The sequence below is a fragment of the Grammomys surdaster genome, unplaced genomic scaffold (genome assembly GCF_004785775.1).
Source record: "Grammomys surdaster isolate TR1022 unplaced genomic scaffold, NIH_TR_1.0 141, whole genome shotgun sequence".
Classification (NCBI taxonomy): domain Eukaryota; kingdom Metazoa; phylum Chordata; class Mammalia; order Rodentia; family Muridae; genus Grammomys; species Grammomys surdaster.
In genome coordinates, this window is record NW_021604599.1 from 3,383,082 (window position 1) to 3,404,406 (window position 21,325).

The 21,325-nt window shown below is 41.9% G+C and overlaps 1 protein-coding gene across 1 annotated transcript in view; it reads right to left on the bottom strand.

The window, feature by feature from the left end:
* Positions 1–16,885, bottom strand: part of Jak2 (Janus kinase 2) — a 51,515-nt gene extending 34,630 nt beyond the window's left edge. Inside the window, exons 1-4 of the mRNA XM_028764036.1 lie at positions 16,806–16,885; positions 16,410–16,492; positions 3,988–4,238; positions 872–917 (exon numbers count right to left, since the gene is read on the bottom strand). Coding sequence (XP_028619869.1) covers positions 872–917; positions 3,988–4,213 — 272 coding nt within the window. The 5' untranslated portion in view covers positions 4,214–4,238; positions 16,410–16,492; positions 16,806–16,885. The remainder of the gene's footprint in view (positions 1–871; positions 918–3,987; positions 4,239–16,409; positions 16,493–16,805) is intronic.
* Between the last annotated feature and the right edge of the window lie 4,440 nt (positions 16,886–21,325).

The following is a 21,325-nucleotide window of genomic DNA, read 5'->3' on the forward strand; positions in this document are numbered from 1 at the left end:
AAAGAAAGAAAGAAAGAAAGAAAGAAAGAAAGAAAGAAAGAAAGAAAGAAAGAAAGAAAGAAAGAAAGAAACAAAGAAAGAAACAAAGAAAGAAACAAAGAAAGAAACAAAGAAAAGAAAAAGAAAAAAAGAAAAGAATTAAATAGAAAATATTCACTATCACTATTTCAAATGCAAATTCATACAACTATCCTATTAAAAGCAGAGATTCTTCATATGGATAAAAATACATGGCTTACCTATATGATGTCTTTAAAAGACTCAATTAAAATCTAAAGATGCAAATAGGTTGAGAGGAGGAGAAAAATGAAAAAAAACTACACAAATAATAACAAAAAGGAAGCCATCGTAGTTATACTAATATAAGAAAATAAGATATACAGTGAAAAATTAGCAATGTAAAATTAACAACCAGAAGACAGAACAATTATCAACACACTATGAAACAAAAACTTAGAAGTAAAGGGGAAAATAGACAATTCAACAATACTATGTGGATAATTCAACACACCATTCTCAATAAAGACAAAAACTTAACACCACAAATCAGCTAGATATAACTAACATATAAAACATTTTGCCCCATAGGGCAGAACGCACATCTTTACATGAAAGTAAAATATGCCCCAGGTTCATACATCTCAAAACCAATGTCAACAAAATTTTAAGGTTAAAATCATCCAAGGTTATCTCCTCTGGCAACAATATAATAAGTAGAACATTTAAGGAAAAATTTTAATTTCACAAATAGGTTAGAACTGAATGGATCAAGAGAGATGAGAGAGGCCCACCCACCTCTGAGGTACTCAGGGCATGGTAAACAACCTTCAACTCACTAGCAGTGCCAAGGATAAGGCCTTTGAGTACTTACTATAATCTCTCCTTCTCGCGCTCACTTTCCCGTAAATAAGCAGATACTGGAGAATAGGGCAATTGGATTCCCTAATTGGCAGCTGTTCAGACTTTCTCTTCCTGCCCCAGCTGCCTTTAACAAAAAAAAAAAAAAAAAAAAAAAAAAAAGCCAGACAAACAGCCAACTGGCCTACCCTCATGCCAACACTGGCCATTGTGAGTGAGAACTACACAGCTGCTCGGTCCAGCTCTAGAAGCAGTCTCAGCCAGCACTGCTTCCAAGGCTGCACTAGACTTTGCTATCATACGCCTTGGCGAACTGATGATCATGCAGGCATTAGCTCTCAGGCCTGACAAAGGACCACTGTGACTGGTGCTAACAGGACAGACTGAGACTGGTGAAAGGACAAATCTTCCTTCACACGTGAGGTTTGCTGTGCTTGGTTCAAACACTTACACAGCCAGCTAAGAGACATCATCCTGTTCTGTTCCCCTATATTTTAACATTAGGCCCAAATGAAATATTCCTCTTCAATGGCCCTCTAGTGCCTACTTTGAATACTGTGGTTGAGCTGGTAACAGGAAAAAGCAACAGGTAAGAATAGCTTAGCAGTTGCTGGGTTCAGCTGTAAAAATCAACACAGGAAGGAACCAAATCCTTGACAGCTGACGAAGATGCAGAACCACTCACGCGCTCAAACATGGTAAAGGAGACCAAGGTACAAAGAGAATAGAGCCTGAGGCTCAAGAATATACAAGTTCTGTGAAGAGCCAGAAATGAGAAACTGTAGGCCTATGGGAGCCTTCTAGAGTCCTGTCAGACCTTTAGGAAAGGTGTAACACTGACCACTATGAAGGGCTGAGGAATCCCAAAACCTATTCTTGCCCGGGAACACAACTCGAGTTGCTGCTAAGGGCTAAGCAATACCAACTTCTATGAGTACACAGGAGCAGCAGCACATGTCCAGCTAAGAGTCCCACACAGAGCCGTAACACTACAGAAGGTACAGCCTGGACTGCTCCCAATTGCCTGGCACCCCCCTCTTGTTTCTGTTAAATGCCAAAGAATACAAATGATCAGTGACTAACACCAGGGAGACTTCCGAGCACCCACCCTAATGGGATGTCTCACATCCTTCTTCCCAGGCTCAGGCATGTTTGAGAAAGAAGAGGTAGAAATACTTAAGAGCCAAATGTGGTAGATATTTCCAAGGATAATAGTGTTTTCCAGGCACAACAGGGCTAATACATATAGAAACTCTCAGAGATTATGACCACAAACACAAGACCCGCACAGGCTCAAACTAGACAAAATTCTAGCACAGAGAGAAAAATGTGAAGTTGGGTGGTGAGAGGAAGATCTGGGAGGAGGTGGGGGAGGGAAAAGAATATGATTAAAATATATTGTATAAAATTTTTTAAAAATTAAATTAGATAATTAGATCATCTGATTTTGTAAAATAAAATTGTAACAATAAAAAAAAATAGCAATGTGGTGCAATCACTACTGAAATCTCAGCTCTCCTTTATGTAGAAGTGACAAATTAATCACAAAATTCATGGGAAAAAAATCAAAGGCACTAAAATTGTCAAATAATCATATAAAAGAACAATACAGTTTAACGACTTCTACTTCCTGTTTACAAGACTTGCTACAGGGCTAGAAAGGCAGTTCAGCCTTAGGAGCACACTGCAAATAATGAAAATTAACTTACCAGCAAGCCACAATGATCCAAGCAGTCTGGCAATGGCATTAGGAAAACGAACATCTAACTACACTGCATTTCAACAAAGTAAAATAAGATTTTCCTGGATTTAAAGCATATTTTATATATACATATACATATATATAAAACATGTATATGGTTTATATAAATAATATATATGTATAAATACTTTATATAAACAAAACCTCAGAGATCCAACTGCTTCTGCTGCCCAGGTGCTACGATTAAAGGTGTGTGCCATTATACCCAGCTAAAATATATCTTCATAAAATATGTATAAATTTAAACTAAAAAAGTAAACATTTAATTATTTTATTATGCAGTCTTTTATAACTCTTTTTTTAGATTAAAATATTGTATGTGAGGGTGTTTTGCCTTCATATCTGTTTATGCACCACCCAATGTGCCTGGTGCTCTGAGGTCAGACAAGGTCACTGGATCCCTACTGTCAATGCTAGGAACCCAGAGCCCTCACAGGAGAAACAAGTTCTCAACCTCTGACCCACCTAACTCTCCAGCTCTATATGCCTATCTTTAAATATCAGCTGTATTAGTAGCTTTTGGTAGATGGATGAGTAAACATGGTCTATATAAATAAAATATTTGTATAAATATTTTATATAAACAAATAAACAGAGAGAAATGTATATATTGGATTGATACAGAACTTCAGGGGATAAAATAAAAAAAATAATCTGCTGCCTATAGCTGTAAAATATTTAACCAAGAATTCTACACAGGAACTGGAGAAATAGCTCAGCAATTAACAGTACTGAATGCTCTTGATGAAGACCTTGGTGGCAGCTCACAACCATCTGTAACTCACATCCTCTTCTGGCCTTCACAGACATCAGGCATACAAGAGGTACACACACACATACATTCAGGCAAAATGCACATACATACAAAATAAAGGTAAATAACTAAGAATTTTACCCAAATACACATTCCTTATACACTGTGCTAAGGATGTAGTTCCAAGACCTACTTATAAAGCTGGAGATGTAAGTTATCTGTAATCTCAGAATTTGAGAGCCTGAGACAACAGGATAACAGCAAGCTCGAGGCCAACCTGGGCTACACAGTCAGTTCCAGACCAGCTTGTGCTACATAGCAAATCCTGAACCACCTGAAAAAAAGTTTGACTTATGAGATATCCCATGACAAGAGTCAAGACCTACTATGGTCTCAGCAAACATTTACAGGCTTCGGTTCGTTTTGACATCTACTGTATGTCAATCAGTTTACATTCTACTTTAATGTTGCTGCCATTTTGTTAGGCATGTAAAAACATAGCTATACATGTGTATACATTATACATGTGTATTGTATCCAAGTAACATGATAACCTATAAACTAGTAAAATGATAATCTATAAGTAAGAAAAGTGGTGATTTTTAATACCTACCACAAGCTTTAGAAGCAGCCACACAAATTTCCTCTGCAACATACTCTCCATTTGGAAACTTCAGATAGTCACCTTCAGCTTGTCCAAGAGAATGGTACAGATACACTTGAAGGACTGGATCTATCTGCTTCACAGAATTAGCACTTCCAGGAATATCACCATTCTGATGGACAGGAGATGTGGAGGTTGCCTCCATTTCTGTCATTGTAAGGCAAGCCATTCCCATCCAGAGCCTTTTTCAGAACATTGGCCTATTAGAGAAAACAATAAAATGATATTAGGAAAGCTACCCCTCAGATACAAAGAAGTCTTACTGAGAGCCATGACTCTGTCCAAGTGACTGACTAAATACGTATACCACCACACAGAAAGTACAGCACGAGATACCAGACCATGAACTTCAAGTGGACAATCATAAAATTCCAGCTATAAGTCTAACAGGAGAATATAAATAGGTAGCAGTACCTTAACAAATGGGAGCTAGAGATGGCTCTGCCATAAAGAGATGGTTCTTCCAGAGAGCCCAGCACCCACACATCACAGGCGCCTCCCAATCCTCTCTAGCTCTAGTTCCATGGACACCAACACTTCCTTCTGCCCTCTACAGACAGCACACACAAACACATACAAACACACACACAAGTAAAATAAATTGTTCAGGTACACTGTGTGAAGCTGTGTCTTTGTATATTCGATTGTTAAATCTATACCCACAGAGAGCTAAATGCTGGCAGGATCTTGGTTTTGTTATTTCTATGGCCAATCTCTGGCCCCATGTTTTGTAAATATTCATCTTTGCTCACAAGCCTAGAGGCAATCTAGAATTGTATTTGAATGGCTGTTTAAAAAGAGCTAATGGTCAATAGCTGGGCACAGGGTGGAGGGCAGAGCTTCCCTGGATGCTGGGAGAAGACTCGCCAGCAGACTTGGAGGTGAATGAAGGATGGACCAGAGAAGAGAGGTAGAGCCACCCATGTGACAGGACGTAGTGCCAGGATTGGTCGGGTTAAGCACAATAGCTGGCTGGGAGGCTGCCTAAGCTGAAAGGTCTAAGCTTAAAAGATTAAAAAACCTCTGTGTCATCATTTATACTGCTGCCAGAGCCTAGTAAGTCCCATTATAAATAAAAAGTTAAAACAAACCAAAACAACAACACAAATGTGTTACACTTAAATGAGTTACAGACAACTGAAGATTTCACACATAGGAACATTATTTACCACATGAATTACGCGGACAATTGATTTAGTGAAGGAAGGAGTGTTAACTTCAAACTGGAATAATCTGATGAAATTTAAACAGTCAGATTTAAAACTGACTTTGGAAAATACACTGCATTTAGATGTAGTCTAGGGGAGGGCACTGTACTGAGCAGTGCCCGCACACTGTGAGCTCAACAACGCGTTGTGCTGAGTTAAAACGGCAAGAATTTTACACCCGCATGGGAGGAGTAAAAACATGGATATTTGTGTCAAGATTGCGAGCATTTCCTCCTCCTTTTAAGAAAGAAGCTCAGTTTTGTGGGTATCTCTAAGTGCCCAACAAAACGCGTCTTCCCTACTAACGGATAGCTATGTAAACCAGTTTCAGCAAGTAAGATTCACGAAGTTACTGGGGAGCTTTTTGAGGCCCATCCTTAAAAGGAGCTGATCTGTCAGCATGATCTCTATGTATTTTTCTCTCACCTTCTTTCTCCCTGAATCTGCACAAGAATTTAGGACAGAGCACAGAGCACTCACCTCAAAACCATGAAGCCAAGAGACAAGATTCTTGGCCATGATTAGCTAGGGTGATCCTAACCCTTACGAGGCTGAGGTAGGAGCCATCTACCTCCCATCACACTAGGTATTTATGATGAATACAAACTTGACATAGTACATACAATGTTAAAGAAAGAAGTAAACAACCAAAGAATTTAAACTTTATAGACAGACAACGATTCAGGACAGTAAAGTAATGAAGCTAGAAAGCTGCTGTTGTGGTCTAGGCAACAGGAGATCATGAACTCAAACAGCATGGGAGATAATGAGAGGGAATATAAACACCGACTTAATGCTACCTGGTGACAGTAACTGTGAAGGAAGCAGGGATCTGAAGGACAAGTGCACAGAGTTCAAGTGTAGGAGATCTGTGAAACCATCAACAGAAAGGAGGATGTCACTCTTTGATACTGGAAGATGAAAAGAGTAAAAGCTGTTTCGCACAGTTTCATTTATATCTACCAGAGTCTAGCTGGCACCTAAAATAAGAGCTTGCCTATTTGGACTATTTCATGACTTGACAACCCTCCCAACATACGTAATCATAGACATGAGAAAAATACTGGTAGTAACAACTGATAACATAGGAGAGGTGGTATATAGACAGAGGCAGGGGGAAAGCCACACAGTGAGAGTCCATTACAAAAAGCAAATTAACTAAATAAGTAAAAATAACATCAAAGAAAACCTTAAAGCATTTGCTACTGACAAAGCACTGCTCTAAGTACTACATACATACATACATACATACATACATACATACATACATACATACTACTAAGGGAATTACAAGCCTGGTCTACATAGAGAATTGCAGAACTGGAGAAAGATACTAGAGAAACAGACAGATGCAGAGACAGAAAGACAAACAGGCAGGCGAGGGGGGGGAGACGAAGAGGGAGGGGGGGGGGGAGGGAGGGAAAGAGAGAGACAGAGAGAGAGTGGCAGAGAGAGAGAGAGAGAGAGAGAGAGAGAGAGAGAGAGAGAGAGGAATTACAACTTGGGCATGGCACACACCTTTAATACCAGCATTTGGGAGGCAGAGGCAAGCAAATCTCTGCAAACTCAAGGCCAGCCTGCTCTACATAGCAAGGTCCAAGACAGCCAGAGCTACACAGTGTGTCCCTGTCTCAAACAAAGAGACATAATTACAACTTGAAACATATTTCTTTATACAATTATAAGGACTTAATTACTAAAGGAAATATTAGTTAGTCTTTAATTATAAAAATGCATACCTCATGAAAATGTCAGTGTATAAAATAAACAATAAAAAACAAAAATTCCTCATTGCAATTGTTGGAACAGATACAAAGTTACAAGTTTTCTAAAAACTATACTATCTGCAAAACTTGACTATCTGCAAGTAAATTTACAAAACCTTAAAGAATTTCGACTTGTTCAAATTTATATGATTTAAAAACATTTTTGTAATTTGTTATAGAGTCTTTGTTAGTTTTACAAGTCAATCAAACACAGAGAAAGCAAGGGAAGTTTATAACAGTAAGTGCTTACATAAAGATAAAAGGAAGATCTCTAATACTGAACTTCAGGATGAGCAAAAAAGAACAATTTAAGCTCAAAGTCAGAAGGAAGGAAATAATTAAGAATAGACAAAGATCAATGAAACAAAATTTAAAAACAGTGGAAAATATAACAAAGCTGAGTTTGTTTTTAAACAGGTAGCAATTAAAGTACATTGCTAGTATTAACGAGTAATTTTGATAAATGCATGTTCATGTTCACATTGTGATCCAATGACTCCCTTCTGGATTCACTTCTTCCTGCTAAAACACATCTTTTAGTAGGCTCCATGCGTTTTTTTTTTCCCAAGGACTTTGAAAAAAAAAAACTTCTCACATTCTCAAATTTCTATCTACAGGTCTTTTCCTCCATCACATTAAAGACATCACTGCACTGTTTTTCTGGTGTGTTTTGATGCAATGATAGAGTCCACTGTCATCCACAGTGTCTTTATTTTTCCATCTAACAATGTAAGACTTTTGTGGTCTGTTTAATGCAGCAAAGTTTGGCCATTTCTTGGCAATGGGGTTAGCTTATTATTTATCATGAAGAAAAGTTCCAGGATGCTTTTAATTGAATGCTTTGTGTCTCTACTTTCTATTCCAGGCAAACCTAAGCAACCAGACATTCAAAAACTATAAGTTTGTCACTCCCTCCAAGTTCTACTGACAGAACTCTGTTAAGAGAGCCTCTAGAATTTGCTTCCACACCTCTCAGCTGCTCTTGCTTCTGGTGACAACGTTGTGTTAAGACAATGGTTATCACAGCAGGACCATGACAGCGAGGGACCAGGAAATGAGCAGAGGCCCAAAAGGCCACAGGGATGTCAGCAATACTCTGTGCACGCACGCTGACAGGTGTAGTGACTAACAAGGGTTTTTGTTTCTGACCATCTGTGAGGCTCTACACTTAGGGCTCTGACATACTTCAACTAAAAGTTCATTTTCAAACTTTGTAAAGGCAGGTGCAGCGTTTCATGCTTCTGATTCTCACCCTTAAGAGGCTGAGGCAGGAAGATCACCATGAATCTGAGGTCAGCTTAGGCAACCGGTTGAATTCGGGTCAACTGAGACTACAAAGGAAGATATTATCTTAAAAAAATTTGTTTTTACCTGAAATAAAGTAAATTGTTTTAAATGTTAAGATGGCTATCTCTTTTGAAATTTGTGTAGGTACATTTCACCATTCTCTACTTCACCTTAATCCTTAACCCACCTCAAACTCCCAAGACACACACCACACACCACACACACACACACACACACACCCTTTATCTTCACTTTTCCATAACAATAAGTAATTGTAACAATAAGACAATGTTGAGTGTCAACATAGTCTACCTGGCTATCTATATACAGAACTAGTTCTGACAATACCAAGTTAAGAATTCTGCATTAAGAGATATATGCAGACCAATTCAGAACAAAATAGAAGATTTTTAGCTTTATCTTAGGATTTGAAACCCTGTATCATGCCTTCTTCCTAAGTCTGTAACTTACCTAATGCTATAGCATCAGGTAGCACTTGGCAAGATGTTCACTTAGACCAGTGGTTCTCACCCTTCCTAATGCTAGGACCTTTTAATACAGTTCCTCAAGTTGTGATGAAACCCAACCATAAAATTATCTTTGTTGCTACTTCGAAATTACTTGTAAATCATAATGTAAACACCTGTGCTTTCCAATGGTCTTAGGTGACCCCTGTGAAAGGGTTGTTCAACTCTCAAGGGGTCAAGACCTGCGTACAAGTTGAGAATATGCTGATTTTGAGGGAAGAAATGGTTAGCAGTAAATTAACTCTAGTCCACGTGATACCATAAAGTCAAAGTTCCTAGTCTCTATACAAGGAACCCAGCATGGTACCCTCGCTAACTGTATTTGTAATCTGAAGATACTTTCAACTTGGCTCGCTCTTTCTTCTTTTCTTTCTTTCTTTTTTTTTTCCTGTTTTCCATCCTGAGGATTAAATACAGAGCCTCACACAGGCTGGGAAGGGGCTCTACTACTGAATCATATTCCCAATCCTTTTTGAAATATTTTAAAATTCTGAGCCAGGATCTCATAAGTTAGCCAGACTATCCTTGAAGATGCTTGGTAGTCCAAATGAGAGTTTCTTCAGCTTCTCCAGTAGCTTATAGCACAAGCCTATACTACCACATAAAATGCAGAACTCCAGAAGCACTCAGGAAATGTTTGCTTCATTAAAATGAATTTGGCCTTTTAGAAAATGCACTGTTAGCCGGGCGGTGGTGGTGCACGCCTTTTTTTTTTTTTAAATAATTTATTTATTTATTTATTTTTTTGAACATGAAATGCTTTTTTATAGCATGTTTTACAAGGGGAGGGGGTAAGAGGGGCCAGGTGGTGGAAAAGTACAAAATCTTCTTGGCCTGTGCCTTGAAACATGTCATGGTCTATACGGTACACTGCCTTGAATTATGATCTACCTGCTGTTCTTCAGAAGATATGGTACACTGCTTGAGTTATGGTCTCCCTGCTATTCTTAAGATGATATGGTACACTGCTTTGAGTCTATCTGCAGTTGCTAAGCAGGATCTTGCAGTTGCCAAGCTTCAGAGGACATTGTGCAGGTGGGGAAAGGTAGGGGGTGAGGGTAAGGGCGAGGGTCCTGGCTTCTGGCATCTCCCCCTTCTCTGTTTAGTTAGAGAAGGCATCTTATGATCAATCCCAACTATGTGAGTTTTGAATTTGGATGTCTAATTATGGGGGGTCTTAGACAAGTTCACAACCCCAAAACACTGATGTGAGACGAGTCGAAGGTTTTAGGCTGTCGACGATGGGCAACGTCAAGGGACTCCGATGTGGGTGAAAGGAGGGTGAGAGCCCTGTCTTAGGCCATGTAGGCTGCACCCACTCCCAGCACCACGCACTCCTTTTCGGCTGCATTGGGTGGGCCCCTGGGAAGTGGACCTACAATAATCTCGTCATTGGGCTAACTCACAGCCATCCTAGGCCCTTGTAAATGTTCAATTTACCAACCATTTGTCAGTTTGGGGTGTAATATTGTCATAAAGGAAGGCTCCCCAATGTTAGCGGCCATATCAAGGGCGGCCTTGGTTTAGGAAAAAGCCAATTTTTGTTGTGGTGATCAAGAGGCCAAGCTCTCTAGCGAGAGAAACGGGGGCAAAGCCAGGCATACCAGGAACCCTTCTGGAGGGCGTGGAAGTCTAGCGGTCGACCGTAGGGGGAGGCAGGGGAGCTGGCAGCTGTGTCAGTCTCCTGAGGAGTCACTTCTGGATCCTCTTCAATTTTCGGCTGATGGTAATGAACTTCAACCGTCTTCTTGATGGCAGCATCAACCTGGTTCCGTGGATGACAGGTCGCGGACGATCTCTGTCTCGCTCAATCTTGATGTCCTGCGCACATCCTCTCAATGAGGGTCCGTCCAGAGGGGTCTGTGCCTCGAGCCCCACGTCTGGGTGCCACTTGACCTGACCCGCAGGCCCTAGTTATTCGTGGGGGCGAGGAGGACTGCAACCTGCTATTCTTCAGAAGATATGGTACACTGCTTGAGTTATGGTCTCCTTGCTATTCTTCAGATGATATGGTACACTGCTTTGAGTCTATCTGCAGTTGCCAAGCAGGATCTTGCAGTGGTGCACGCCTTTAATCCTAGCACTTGGGAGGCAGAGGCAGGCGGATCTCTGAGTTCGAGAGTTTGAGGCTAGCCTGGTCTACAGAGTGAATTCCAGGACAGCCAGGGCTACACAGAGAAACCCTGTCTCGAAAAAACCAAAAAAAAAAAAAAAAGTACTGTTTTTCTACAGAAAAGTACGAAAAGAATTAAAAACATAAGTAATTCAAATTGGCCTTTTTTCTGTGAATGAAACACACACAGACAAACTCATGCACACACGTGCACACATGCACACACACGTGCACACTATGAATGATTACACTGTAGTCGGTATCACTGCATTGATCTACACTGTAGCAGTTACGTTGTAACTGTTAGTGCCTTTATAGCATCTGCACACGTGTCAACGTCATGCAACAAACATCTCAGAACTGTTATGTTAACCCTTCTTGAAGGGTTTTGAGGAACCCAGGCATGAGCTGAGACTACAACTATAAAGAAGGGTTCTTTTCCTAGTTACAAACCCTAGAGAGACTCACTCACACAAACACTAACACACACTGCACCTCTACTTCCAAAGTCACAGCTAACCAAATAAACCTCCAAGCAACCAAATTATGAAGAAAATGAGTGAATACTTTGGTGTGTCCACACTATAGAAAGTAAGTTCCTTGGCTGTTTAAACCTGTAGCTTTAATTTAACAGATAAATATTAAAAACAGAATAGGAAGTTGTAGAAAACTGTAAACTTTAAAGTAACCATTTTACATAGAGTTAAGCAAGAGTTATTAGTCCGTTATAGCATATGCATATGTATTAAGATGAAAAAGAACATTAAAAGCAAAGTTAAACTCAAAATACACTAATGGGAGATAGAATCTATAAGATACTGAGAAATCTCTCGTTCTTGAAATGGAGGCAGTTTCAAGTGCTTAATTCTGCACTTGCCTCTAAGTTATTCCATTCTATATTTGTAGGACTTCCCTCCACGTAAAATGAAACACACAATATTGTCATGGTCTGGGCCATGCTCTTCCATGTTACCCAGGCCCTCTAGAAATCACCAACTCCACAAAGTTCTCAGGCTCGCTCTCTCCACCTGTCCCTGCCTCGCCCAAGAGCCACCAGTGCTGACCTCTCAAAGGTTAGGTCACATGTTTGCTTTCTGATCTTCTTTCATCACTAGACTGAGAGTTTCCTACAGGTGAGACACACGATGTCTCATTGATTATTTCAGCCCAGTCCCTGATGCCAAAATGATGTCAAGTAAGTTAAGATTAAAAAGTTGCCATAATAATTTTTAATTATGTATGTACATACATAGAAAAACCTCAAATACAATCATTTGAGAATCTAATAGTATCTAAATTTATTCCTACACTTTAGAATTCTAAAACAGTTGGCTTTTCAAACAAATGATCATGAGAAAATAGCATAACAGATGAAACTACTGAGAGCACAGAAATAATAGGAGAGCAGAGAAACCTAAAAATCACCTCTAAGTCATCCTCACTGCAAATTAATTATGTCTGGTAAGGGAATTTTACACCTTCGTTTCTGTAATTAATAAGTATTAAATGTGTCTCTTGGTTCCTAAAGTCTATACCTTTCATTCACTTACTGTATAATCTAAGTTCCTCACTTAGGGCCAAAAGATGACCAGGGAAGAATGACCATGATTATTACAACAGAGAAGGCTTTTAGACCTCTCATGCACAATTAAAGCATAGACCAGACCTCTACAAGAAAAAGAATTTGAGGAGACATGGCTCAGGGTTGAAGAGCCTCCTACTCTTCTGTATTTCACCCGCCCTGTCTGGTGCCTCATGACTGCCTGTAAGCTTCCAGGGACCCAATGCCCTCTTGTGGCCTTCCCAGGCACTGGTATTCTTTAACACACACACACGCACACGCACACGCACACGCACACGCACACGTAAAAGTAAAAAGAATGGGGAATGATAATTTAGACAACAAAAAGCACATCATTATTCGCAGGGACATGGGTATGAAAAACACAGGAAGGAAGAGTGTGTCCTGGAACATACAAGTCCCAATGGAAAATTAAAGGTTTGTAAATGGTCAGATTATGATTCCCATGTCTCCAGTTAGCAGACTTGGGCCACCTGAAAACACTGTAGTAGAGATATAAAAAGCACTTGTGTTTCTACACTAACTTGGCAATGTGTGTGTTTTGCAATCAGGAACACATGCCGCGTCTAATCCAACAAGCCTTCTTCTATTTCACAAACAAAATAACAAATATACAAAAATACTATTTTGAATTATAAAACATTAAATGTATGACTTGGTCAAGAAAATAAACTTTAAGAAAAATTTTTTAAAAAGACAAATACAGCCCTTTCAATATAAGTTTTGCTCTAAATAAATGAAAAGTATATCAGTAACTCACTGAGACTGTGGAATTATGTGATGATAGTATTATACATTGGGAATTTTCATATTTTAGTTTATGTGCCAAATTCGGCCAGTTGGCTGTTTTTGTAAATAAACCTTCATTGAAACACAGCATGCCATTTATTTATGTACTGCCTATGACTACTCCTGCACTACAAAGGCACCACTGTAGACTAGCAAAAGAGACAATCTTGCCAACACAGTTTAACAGAAAAAAACTTTGCCAAGCAGTTTAAATCAGTTATTTTCACAGTGTGGTTGGTGGTCCTTGGAAAGTATGTAAGAAATGCAAATGCATGTAAGAAATGGAGGTTCCACTCCAGACCTATTTGAAGCACAAACTCTGGAGACAGAGTCCAACAATACACATTTCAGTAAATCCCATTTGTAAGTCTAAGAATCATTGGATTATGGGACAGTTCTACAGTAGCTGAAAGAGATAAGAACTCACCCAAAGTCTTCCTTGAGGAAGTCAAATAAAGGCCTAATAAAGCCTCTGGGCAACTGTCAGAAAGGACTCCACCTGGAGTGAGGGAAAATGCTATTGAACACGAGGAAAAGAGACTCTTAAGTAACTGGCAAGTCTTCCCTACAGCGACACAGGAGACACAAACAGGGCAATTCAGCACAGACACCAAAGTAGTGTGTCGTCTAAGGTCCTTTACAACTGAGATAATCTATTCCTGCTCTATGAAATTATGTGAAATGTAGAGGGCTCAAAACTGTCTTTTTAACCAGCAGAGTATTATTAATATAAGAAAGGCTTGGTTGCCATGGCAGTGGGGAAGCAGAAGAGAAGTTGGCATCTCAGGATCTCCTGCCTTCCACTTAGAGCATGCCTACTGCAATCCAAAGCCTGGTAACAAAAGCTTTGGCACAAAAGCCGTTCAGGAACATTCAAGATCCTAATTATAGCAGCAGTATAAAATAACAGTTTTCATTTGGGACAAAGAGATTATTAAAAACATGGTGGTAAGAGACCCGTGCAGAATAAAATAAAAACTGTGAAATGACTTGAGTTGCAGGTACACAGAGGAATAATTACAATGTGAATGAACCTAGCAGACAGCATTCAGGCATTCTTAGAAGAACCTAGCAGACATCATACAGGCATTATTAGAAGCACTACATTAAGCCATTATGAACTGATACTGGCTTTGAGTTGAAAATTTTTATCAGAAAAGCAAACTACAACTGAATGAAGATGTTCCCAAACTATCTTCATTTGAGGAATCCTGAAAGTTAGCAATTTCTTTATTACGTTTTACACCAAGGAAATACTCAAGTAGGGTCAAACAACTTAGCATTAATACTCTTGGGGTCTAGTGCTGCTAGGGTACTGACGATTCCTCAGCCCTTGGTATCATCCTAAGCACTGCCACATTGTCATTTCTTGTTCCACACGAATTGTCACACTAAATAGCTGCTTTTCATATAGTAAACTCTGAAGATACAGATTTACAAAGACACGCCACTATAGGAATGGTCGGAACTTTCTACCTCTGAAATTACCTCAGGTGAGTAGTGAAAGCCATCAGTTCCCTGATGCCCTAGCACCTGACACAGTTTGGGAAACTGAGAACTAAGAGTGGGAGCCTAAAAAGGAAAAACCGTGTAATGGGGGAGGAGCAAAGGACAAGTCTTTGGGAAGTTAACCACAAGAGGGCAGCACCACGGGCCTTAGGAGTCAAACCCTTTCCATACAGAGGCTGTAAATACACTAACTTGCAGTTTCTCCATGCTCTATGGAAGAAGCACAGGGGACTGACCACCTATGCACCGCCCAGCTAGAAACCTCCTTTGCCTGCCAAGCTATGAGAAGCTAAGACTTTCAAAAGCGGCCAAACTATTTACTACTCTGCATGCATCCAATCAATCCTCACACAATGTTCTGAGAAAATAAATTGTAAGTAATACAGCTGGTAAGTGGAAAGAATACCATTATTCTTTCCTAAGTCTAAGTCTACATGCTCAGATCTAACTCCAAAGCCAAAGGGATCCTTTTCTTATTTTGCCAGAAAAGGATCCCATCTTTCAAGAATAACCTACCCTAGTAGAGAAAAATATGTTTGCTTTCCACATCCAAGACACCTTTAAATTACAAAGGAAAAAGACACTAAAAGAAACAAATGAAGCCGAGTGGGTGGTGGTACAGGCTTTTAATCCCAGCATTTGGAAGGCAGAGGCAGGACGATCTCTGAGATGGAGGCTAGCCTGGTCCACAGAGCAAGTTCCACAATACATTATAAAAGCAAAAATAAACATAAGTGCTTATCTAGCCTACACATACTGCAGCTTTCCTGTACAGGTAAATGCTAGTGCCTGGAGCACTATTAGGATAAGTCCTGGACACATCCAGTCTGCAGATGTACCACACTCAAGCGAACTCACATACAACCAAATGATTTTAATACTTGGAATAGTAAACAGGTAAAGGATATAGAGAAAGAGGACCAAAAATTGATGATTCATTTTCAAATCCGCTGGGAACTGTATCAGAATATTTGCAGTAAGCCAGCAACTCACTCATACAAATGTATTATGAAACCAAAAGCAACCTCCGACTCCCTTATTCCCACTTCTGTTTCCCTTCTCCGCATTTCTCCTCCTCTCTGTGACACACTCTCTGTGACACGCTCCTGTCCTTTCATTGAGGGAAAAGGACTTTCCCCTGATAGACTAGTAACCACCGGAAAGCAAACTACGCACATTCAACCAACAAAGCAAGCAGGTGAATACAGGAAGCATTCAATGTGGCACCAGAAACCCAGCAAAAACAACCAATGTGTTCCCTCAACCGGTATTTCTAATTACTTGAAAATTAAGACTCGGGCTACCTAAAGAGAAAGGGGAGAAAGGGACGACTTCTTTTTCTCTGCAAGACCACACTGTAAAACCAACAAAGACCGCTTCTTAAAGGATCCAAGAGACACAATAAATACCACCCAATTACTCTCCCACGGCAACAGTAAAAGTTCAACGCTGCCATTTTCGCAGTAAGCAACAATTAGTCCTGCCGTTCTACACAAGCATCCAGCCTCCCTAGCAGGAGCTGGCTCGCAGATCTCAGACACCCCTGTCTTTAACTGCAGCACCCAAGCAGACCCGAGCTCTAACACCCACCTTCGCAGGAGAGGAAAGAAGGGCCTCTTTTTCTGGGGAGGAAAAACAGTTCACATCTTGTTCCTGTCGCCTGCTTCAGGAACCTAAAAACAGAAGCAGCAGTCACTACCTCAGAAACCCAGGGCAAAGAGATGCTCTTTTTTTCCCCCTACGCTGTTTAGATGTCTAGAAAAATTTACAGAAGAATAAGAAAGAGGGGGGTCTTGTTCTGAGGCACACCGGGATGCATGCATTTATCAACAGCCAGCCACTCCTTCCTAGGCTGTCGAAACCCGCAGGTTTTCTAGCTTGGAAGTTCCCTGCCAGTAGCAGGGGTCTAAGTGGAGAGTAGGAGGCGGGATCGCAGGGAGAACCGCTGCCCCCCACCCCCATCCAGCAGCTAGGGACTGCACCCACCGGCTACACGGGTCGGGCCACACAGGAGCACCCCGAAGCGCGCAGGATCCGCTCCTCCGCGACGTGTCGGGCGGGCCGAGGTCTAGGGAGCCCCCGGGCCAGGCGTAGGGTCGAGCGGCCGCCAGGCTGGGCCCTCGGGGGCCCTCCCGCGTGGGCTCGGCCCGCACTCACATCCCGCAGCGGCGGACCCTGCAGCCGCCTGCAGCCCTCGCCCGGACGGGCGCCTCCGGACCTGGGGCCGCGTCCGAAGCGCCGACGCCGCGCGAGCTCGCCCAGAGCCGGGGCCCGCCCAGCCTGTCAGCGCGGCGGGAGGCCGGCGGTGGCCGCTGCTGCCCCCTTTCAGCTCTCCCTCAGCTTCCTGCAGCCCACGCCACGCCCACCGCGGGCCGAGCCCGTCCCCGCCCTCCAGGGGCCGCACGCCGCCTCGGCTCGGCCCGCGCCGCCGGCTCAGTCGCCCCTGCGCGGCGGGCTCTGTCGCGGTGCAGCCTCGGGCGAGCTGCCGGGAGCGGCGGAGCCCGGCGCGGGCAAGCCTGCCGGGGTTGGGGGACGGAGGCCGGCACGCCCCACTGCGCCTGCGCCGCCCGCCGGGCCGGGCCGTGGGGTTGGGCCCGGGCCGGGAAGGCGGCCGCGGGCTCCGGGGAAGCGGAGGCGCGCGTGGAGATTCCCGGGGCAGCCCCCGGGCGAGAGCGCGCGAGGAGGAGGAGGAGGAGCGGGGCGGGTGCGGGTTGGTGCAGTCTCTGGGCGTGCTTGCGGCCTCCGCTCGCCGAGGAGACGGCTGGGAATGAGTCAGCCCAGCCGGGAAGGCCCCGGTGCGCCCGAGCTGATAGGATAGGCGGCCACTGCCTCCGCGGAGACTTTCCCCTTCCTGCTTTCGATTCCACATGCAGCTCCCTGCCCTAAGCCTTCGGCCCAGGGGACGTGGCACGGTGGACTGGGCACTGAGACCCAAGTGCCTGACTTCAGTTAGCCACCACTTGTGCGAAGGGACGGGCTGAAAGAAGAAACGACAGGCAGGGTCCCTAAGAGCCACGCTCATTCATTCAAGAATTTGCTCCCTGCTAGGCAAAGGCTCCCAAGGCTAGGAGACGAGGACAACCTCCATTCTGTATGCTCTAGTCTTACAGAAGCCACAAAATATGCTTTAAGTCTGCACTGTGTTGTGTGTGATTTTCAGTAACATGTACACACACACACACGCACACACACACACACGAAGGTGAGTGGAGATGTTATTTTGGGATGACCAGAAAAGTTCTCCTAGAGTGACATTTGAGCAGATATTTGAAGGATGATAATGATCCAATCTTGGAACTATCTGGTTTCAAGAAAGGAGCTTGCAATGAGAAGGATTCCGAAAAGAGAATATGTTTAGTACTTTTAAGGACCAAGAAAGAACCCTCTATGGAAGACAGTAAAAGGAAAGGAGCTAAATAGTAAGATAAAGAAATAACTGGGACCATTCTGTATAGGACTTTTTTTATTCTTAGCCCCAAGTTTGTCAACCAAATGAAGCATCCATAGCACCCACATCCCCTTTCATACGCGATGCTGTTATTCGGATCTTATATCTAACGGTTTATTTTCCTTTCCTTTATTTTTGAGTCAAGGACTCATAATGTAACACTTGCCTCAAACTCACAGAAATCGTCCTACCTCTGCCTGGTGAATGCTGGGATCAAAGGTGTGTGTCACCACACAATGCATTGTTTCTTTAAGCAAATGTCACCAAAGCTAAAGGTAATGTGGGCAAGGAAAAAATAGATGATTAACAATAAGCTTACAGGATTTAAGTCCTTTGTCAACTCACACAGAAAAATTGAGTAACTTACTTGTTCACCATCATTTACACTGAAAACCATTCTTGGTGAATTAAGAAGAGTGAGCCGGACCGGTCTTGAATGCTACTCTGTGTACTAGAATGTTCTCCAGCTCTCGGTGACATTCCTAGTCGAGGCAGGAGCTAGAGATTTGTTCCACCCATTGATCTTTTCACAGAGTTCCTCCATTCTCTGATAATGATAAGGGAGAGTTCCAAGGAATCCGACAAAATCTTTTATGACCTTCAAAAACTGCACAAACAAATATGAGGTGGAAGATAAGACATTTAGAGTTAGAACTTTTAGCATGGCCTTATTAACAAGTAAAAGTTAATAGCTAGTTGTCTGCTAGTTGTGCTCACAGAGCTGGATTCCACACCCAAACAGTAACAAGACTGAATCGGTGTGTGAGACCAGCCCATGTGCTGTGTATCTTCTTATAGTTCCTAGGCAGTTGTGCTATAAAGCCATAAGTGATACCACACTCAGGAGGCTGGGGCAGGAAGGTTCTGAGTTCAAGGCCAGCTTAAGCTACATAACAAGACTTAGTTTCAAATAAACAAAGCAAGCCTAGGTTGGAAAATTCATGGTCAAAGATTCCCAGCACCCACGTGGTATCTCTCAACCAACTATAATTGGGGATCTCAATCTCCTGGAACGGAATACCAGGCCCTCTTCTGACCTTGGATATTGAGCCTACAGGTAGTGCACACATATGTAGGCAAAACACGATACGCATAAAGTAGACAATCCTAAAAAAGATCCTAAAAAAGCTATGCAGTAGAGGCTAGGTAGCCCAGGTTTTAATCAAAGCCAATCAATCCAAGACAGTCATTTCAAAAGCTTCCTGTTTATCTACATAATGAAAAATATATCCTCATCAGAATATGAGGGTTGAGTATAATAGCATCATCATACTTAAAGACACATTTTGAAGATTGATCGGAAGTGTTTTAAAGCCCTTAAGCACAGCTATTAAAGGTCTGTTATGGCCATGTAAGGGGCAATTTACAGTTGCCATCAAGCTGGGAAGTATAAAACATGCTGCATCTTGTCAGTAATCCTGAATCATTTGTCACAATTGCACCACAAGAAACTGTCTAGCAGCCTGATAAAAGCTGAATTGTAATGGAGACAGATGCAGGGACAGCATTTTTACTGTAATCTGATTCATTTTAAATAGTATGCAAAGTAATGAATTTCATTATAGCGTGTGTGTGTGTGTGTGTGTGTGTGTGTGTGTTGTGTGCATTCGTGCATGTGTGATCACTTTCTTCTGACTCATTTTCTTCTCCCACTGTCCTCTCTCATCCCCCTCATCCCCCTCTACTTGGTCCTTTTGCCCCTCTGAAATAGCACCTCCTTCCGTTTTCATGTCAGGTATATTCTATTACCCTTTCTTTCCCCTTCTGCAAAATCAAGAGCAGTTCCTAACAACCCCTTGTACACATTCTACTTCATCACACGCAGAGAGAGAGAGACGCCCCTCAGATAAGAGGACTCAAGGGTGTTTGTCTGTGGTCTAGCTTACTTCATGTAACAGAATTTCAGTTCCACCCATTTTCCTGCAAATGTCACAGTTTCGTTTGTGTGTGTACACCACTTTTCCATTACCCGCCTCCCTGTTGATGGACACCCAGCTGCTTCTACTCCCTAGCTATTGTGAATGACAGTGCAGCAATAAACGTGGATGTGCAAGTATTTCTGTTGTGCGTGTCCAGAATTGGTACAGCTAACTTACATGGCTTTCACACTTATCTCTATAGTGACTTCCTGAGTTTACAATCCCACTAGCCATGTATAGGAGTGTATCCTACCCCACACCCTCACAGCATTTGTTCCTGTTTGTTTTACTGACAACAGTCATTCTGACTGGGGTGAGATGGGATCCAAAAGCAATTTTAATTTGCATAGCCCTCATGGTTAAGGATGTTCAACATTTTTTCAAATACTAATTAGGCAATTATATATTCAAAAGTTGTCTACTCAGGTTATTAGTCAACTGTTTTGAGTGAATGATTTTTTGGTGGTGATTTTGATTGCTTTGTTTTCTGTTTTTGGAGAGTTTTTTGTTTTTGGTGTTTTTCTTTGTTTTGTTTTGTTTTTTGTTGTTGTTGTTGTTGTTGCTTTTTTTGTTGTTGGTTGGTTGGTTTGGCTTGATTTTTCAAAAAAGGGTTTTTCTGTATAGCTCCGGCTATCCTGGAACTCACTCTGTAGACCAGACTGACCTCAGACTCAGAGATCTGCATGCTTTTTTGCCTCCAGGGTGCTGGGATTAAAGAATTGTACCATCACCGCCCAGCTTGAACAATTTCTTTTGATATTTAATTTCTGCAGTCTTTTATATATTCTAGATGTAAGCTCCTTGTCTGGTACACATTTAGCTAGATTTTTTTTTCCCATTCTATAGGCTATCTCCTCATGTTGGCAAATGTTTCCTTTGTTGGGAAGGAAACACTTTAATTTTCTGTAATCCCATTTGTCAATTCTTGGAATTGTTTCCTGTATTTTTGGAGACCTTTTTGGCAAGTCCTTGCCCATGTCTGTATCTTGAAATATATTACCATATTCTCCTGAAGCAATTTCAAAGTTTTAGGTCCGACACTACAATTGTGATTCATTTTGAATTGATTTGTGTGTGTGTGTGTGTGTGTGTGTGTGTGTGTGTGTGTGTGTGAAGAAAAAGATATGTATCTAGTTTCC